Below are 4,967 nucleotides of genomic sequence, written 5' to 3'. Positions count from 1 at the left end.
AACAGGGCTGACAACATGGGCCTGGGCCACAATCCAGGGCCAAATCCTGCTTCCATCCCTTAGGAGCTGTGACTGGGTAAGCTGCCCACTCTATAAACAAGCCTCACCTTCCCCATCTGTAAAATGGGGATAATAGTGCTTGCTTCATGGGGGTGCTGTGAGGGGTAAAATCCAGGTGAAGTGCCTAGCACTTTGCTAGGAGCATAAGCTGTTAATGTCACCATTCCCAGAACTACTTCCATAAGGACAATGACACCAGTGTTTGCAAAATGCTTTATTGTTATGGCCGACACTAAAATTCACAGCTAGTCATCAGTGTCTTATGCTGATACTCTACAGGCCTCCATTCTTTTCCCAGCCAAGCCCATGAGACTGACTTCATCCACAGGATGGTACAATCTTGTGATGGGCCATTACCATCCTGCTGTCCACTTGCTTTTCTTAAAGGATGAGTGGCACTTGAATGTATTAAAATCAACTGTGATTGGCAGGTAACACCTCAGCCTTTTTATATGATTTCAAGGATCCTTCAAGTCCTTGACCTGATCCTTTAATGTACACATGAGGCAGTCCAGAGAAGGACAGTATCACCCCAATGTCACACAGCTTATTAGCTGCGACAGAAGCCCCATTCCAGACTCCCATTCCAGTGTTCATTCCAAACCATGATGAATTGATAGCTGGTATTGCTGACAAGTGGGGGACTAGGCTTAGAAGTACGGTTCCTGGTGGAAATGTCTATGGAACAGCCTTCCTGTAGAGCTTTGTGGGGCTGGGCTGGGAATCAGGGGCCTAGATCCTGGGCTACGCTCTGCCACTAACATGCTGTGTGACCTTGAGCAAGTCAACCAAACTCTGTGGGCCTCGGTGCTAATCTCCACTGATGAAAGGTGAGGCAAGACTGAATGTCCTCCAAGGTTCTTCAAGGCACCTGTGTTTTGCAATCGTGTGAAAAGAAGTAATCATCAGTATAACACTATTGCTATTATTATTTGTGAAAGTCTCATTAGTCAACTAAACCTGTGCAGATCACTAGCTCTCAGCAGATAGATGGCCACTATGCTATGTATGGAGGTCTATGGCCTTTCGGGAGAAATCCCCACCTCAGGGGCGCATCAGTTTGCCAAGGAACAGGATGTTCTCAGTGTTCTCCACAATGACGATCAGAAACGGCCTGTTGAACACTACCAGTTGAGAGCCCACCCGGGCCGATCTAAACGCGAAGACTGTGTTCGTGGCTGCAGCTGCTTTGGTCCCCGACTCATCCACCTCCACCACGGCTTTGTGCACCATCTGCAGAGGAGACACCAGACATCACCAAGTCACCAGGGCCTGGAAGATGCCAGCACAGAAAATGGCAAAGCTTCTGTTTGTGGCATCACTGTCAGTTTCTGTGCAGCAGAGCCTCAAAGCACGTGGGAAATGACGCGTGCACATGAGTCTTTCAATAGCATTTCACAGCGAGAGTAGGACTCTCTCCGATTTTATGGAGGGGAAGGAGGCTCAGAGAGGTCAAGTAATTGTTGGAGGTCACGCAGCTATGAATGAAGGGCACACCACCCGGTTTTTAGTTTTGATTGCCTGACACGGCTCCTTCCCGAGGTAGTGATGGACATGGCTTCCCATTGCACAAAGGGTATAAGGTACAAAGTGAAATCTGTGCTTCTTGAAGGGAAAGGGGGGGTTGGGAGAGAGAGAGAGAGAGAGAGAGAGAGAGAAAGAGAGAATATGGGATGGGATGGGATGGGATGGGATGGGATAGAATAGAATAGGATTCGAATAAAATAGGTCGCCTCAGAAAGTAGATGCTCAGGACCTTCTCGGCTCACCTCAGACACCTGGATGTTGGAGTGGTTAGTGAATCCGGTCAGGTCAGCATTGGAGGTGAAGATGTCTCTGATCCCCAGCTTGGGGAGGACTTTATCCAGCTGATAGGAGCCCTCAATGGAGAACTTGGGGAGGTAAAGCAGGAGCTTCCTAGAAAGCAACCAGGACCTTTCTTAGACCCTTTAGAGCATTGGTTCACTAGATCATGTTCCTACCACCTCCCCTCAGCTTCATAGTGACCCTTCAGCCCCTTGCCTAAAGTAGAGCCCATCTCACTCTGGACTTGGACTTGGGTTTCCTCAGAGGTCACTGCCCTCTCTGATGGCACGACCAAGGGCGTCCAGCTCTGCTCCCTGCAGCTGGGCCAGGCCTTGGCGGCTGGGACTTCACCAGATGTCTTTGGGCTTGGAGGCAGCTCTTGGGCTGGGTGAGTCTTTCCCACCACCACTGAGTGGCCCTAGGGGACATGTGTCTTTTTGGGAGTGTGTAGGGTTAGGCTGGCCCTGGTAGAATCTGAAGATTACCTCTTTGTGAGCATCTTGAGCCAGTTTCTCAGTGTCACCTGGTTCAGGCCAGCCTCCACTTGCCCCATCCTGCCCTTGTTGGGAAGAATGAAGAAAGCGGTAGCATTCCCTTGGTAGGGAACCCCCACCACCTTGCAGAAGAGGTTTCTGTCCAGGAGGTAGTAATACTGATCCTCGCGTGTCATCATGGGTACCTGCACCACCATCTCTGAGGTCACGTGGAAGTCCTGTGTTTTGGTGCTTTTGAGGTTGAAGTTTGTCTCCCACTTAGCTAAAGGTGAACATGGACGAAAAATGAGAAATTCTCAGCTGCAAGTGAAAGTGTGGAGACAGTAAACCTATTCAACAGAGATAACCCTCCTTAGAGCAACTTCCTTGGTAACAGTGACTGTTGAACCTCTTGAACCCCTTTATAACTTTGGGGACATGCTGGAACTTTTTGTGGGCTTTTGTAACACTCACAAAACAAAGGGGTTGGTTTTCATGCCTTTAGAGGCCCTTAGCCCCTAATGTTGTTTGTTTGATTCTCTGATGTTATTCAAGGTCAAATATCCAAGTGGACTGGGTNATCCTCTGCTTCATCTAATCTACTGGTGATTCCTTCAAGTGTGTTAATTTCAGTTATTGTATTCTTTAGTTCTAACTGGTTGTTTTTATGATTTCTCTATCCTTCCTTATGTCCTCACTCAGTTCCTTAAACATTCTTATCATCAGTGTTCTAAACTGTCTCTGAAAGGTTGGATACCTCTGTTTCATTTAGTTTCATTTCCAGAGGTTTCTTCTGATCTTTTACTTGGGACATGTTTCTTTGTTTCTTCATTCTGCCTGTCGCTCTATGATTGCTTTGAAGTATTAGATAGATCACCTAGAAAAAAAAAAGAAGGAAAAAAGGGAGCTCTCCACCTGCTTTAATCTGCAGACCACTTGCTCAGCAATAGAGAGATTCTGGGCGACTCAGCACCAGCTGTTGCGGGGAAGGGCTCAACATGTCATGTGCCAGGCTCCCTCTCAATCTTGCAGTGAGCTTCCTGCAATTAGCTGCTGTGTGCTGTGGAACCGTGCTCACCACCAAAAATCCTCACAGGTGGTTGCGGGCTGTTGGCTGCTGCAAAAAACCCTCTGTGGCCTGCAGAGGTGGGGGCCAGGCACCAGGGGCTCAGGGTGCCCCGAGAAACACAGTTCTAGGAGGACGGGGCAGGCCCCCAAGGCACCACAGGGTGTGGTCAGTGGCCCCCACCAAGTCAGAGCAGCATGCACTCCTGCACCGGCAACCAGCCCGCACAAACTTGCCAGGAAAGCCCCAGCTGGATCACGCAGGCGCACAGCTCACAGCTCAACACTCCCAGGAAAACTCTCAGTCTCAGCCTATCCCAATCAGCCACTCACAGATCAGGCCAAGCACCCCGATAGCCAGTTGCCACCCTGGCAACTCTGCACTTGCAGTTTGGACAGTGGGGACCCAAGGCGGCTCATGCATTCCTGTGTCTCAATGAGCAGCTTGTTGAAGTCGGATCACGCCCGCCAGGCATCTTCCCTGGCTACTCAGCACAAGCAGTGCAGAGGGTGGGGAACCCAAGGCCGCATGCGCACGCATGCACACACTCCTGCGCCAATTCCAGCAGACCAATGCGGTCCCGGACCTGAGCCTCTGTGGGAGGGCCCAACCCTGAAAAAATGGCGCCCTCCTGTGCACTACTCATGTGCAAGCTCCACACCAGGGGAACAGTGGTTCCAAAACCTTCAGTTCCCGCGCCAAAGGCACTCAGTTCAGTCCTTCCCCACAGGCTCCTGGGCCCTGCTCACACAGCTACTCCCTCCACCAGGAACTGGGTGAGTGCTTACCAGCGAGCAAGTCCTTGTGCCGGCTCCACTGGTTCTCTAGCTGCTCTCAGCCTTACCAAGTTGAGCAAAGAGAGTCCTCACTAATTTCTACTGCCAGCTATCGTAGAACTCCTTTTCCCAGCAAAGTAACTCTGGGCTGGTGAGCTCGGTGTGGGCCTGGAGGGTCTCTCCTCCAACTGGAGAAGCCTCTCTAACACTGAGGCGTCCTTCACAGGGTTCGCCCTCTCTCATCTCTGCCCCTCCTACCAGACTCGACGTGGCCTCCTCTTTAAGTCCTTCTTTTAGAGGTTCTGTTCATCTAGTGTTCAGGGGACTTCCAAGGTTGAATGTTGTATAAATTATTTGTAATTTTAGTGTGATCCTGGGAGGCAATTGGCACAGCGTCTGTCTATTCCACCATCTTACCGGAAGTCCTCTAGTCTCTGGGATTCCAATCTTGTTAGTTCAAAGGGGTACTCTTCTGTGATATAGTCCAGACTCTGGATTCAGAGTGGTGGGAGCAAGCTAGGGACATGCAGGTTGGGGTGGGAAGATGTTCAGGGGGTCAGAGTTTGGGGCAGCTAATTAGGGACAGTCTGAGGCTGAGTGAAGGACTCATTTGCTTATCATTCATTGACACTTTCTTTTTTCTTTTTAAGATTTTTATTGGGGAATTGGGGGAGGGGAACAGCTTTGGGGAATCGGGGAAGGGGAACAGACAAGTTGCTGTTCTTTTGTTCTTCAGTCTAGTTGTGGAGGACGCAGTGTCACTGGCCCTCACATGTGGGATCCGAA

General features: G+C 50.1%; 1 protein-coding gene across 1 annotated transcript in view; it reads right to left on the bottom strand.

The window, feature by feature from the left end:
* Positions 1-259: 259 nt before the first annotated feature.
* Positions 260-4,967, bottom strand: part of SERPINA5 (serpin family A member 5) — a 14,095-nt gene continuing 9,387 nt past the window's right edge. Inside the window, exons 3-7 of the mRNA XM_019642453.1 lie at positions 4,599-4,672; positions 3,418-3,470; positions 2,352-2,655; positions 1,830-1,977; positions 260-1,293 (exon numbers count right to left, since the gene is read on the bottom strand). Coding sequence (XP_019497998.1) covers positions 1,105-1,293; positions 1,830-1,977; positions 2,352-2,655; positions 3,418-3,470; positions 4,599-4,672 — 768 coding nt within the window. The 3' untranslated portion in view covers positions 260-1,104. The remainder of the gene's footprint in view (positions 1,294-1,829; positions 1,978-2,351; positions 2,656-3,417; positions 3,471-4,598; positions 4,673-4,967) is intronic.

This window comes from Hipposideros armiger, unplaced genomic scaffold (assembly GCF_001890085.2).
Source record: "Hipposideros armiger isolate ML-2016 unplaced genomic scaffold, ASM189008v1 scaffold_69, whole genome shotgun sequence".
In the NCBI taxonomy this organism is placed as follows: domain Eukaryota; kingdom Metazoa; phylum Chordata; class Mammalia; order Chiroptera; family Hipposideridae; genus Hipposideros; species Hipposideros armiger.
The sequence above is the reverse complement of the archived record's forward strand: the minus strand, read 5'-3'. Positions and strand labels throughout refer to the sequence as shown.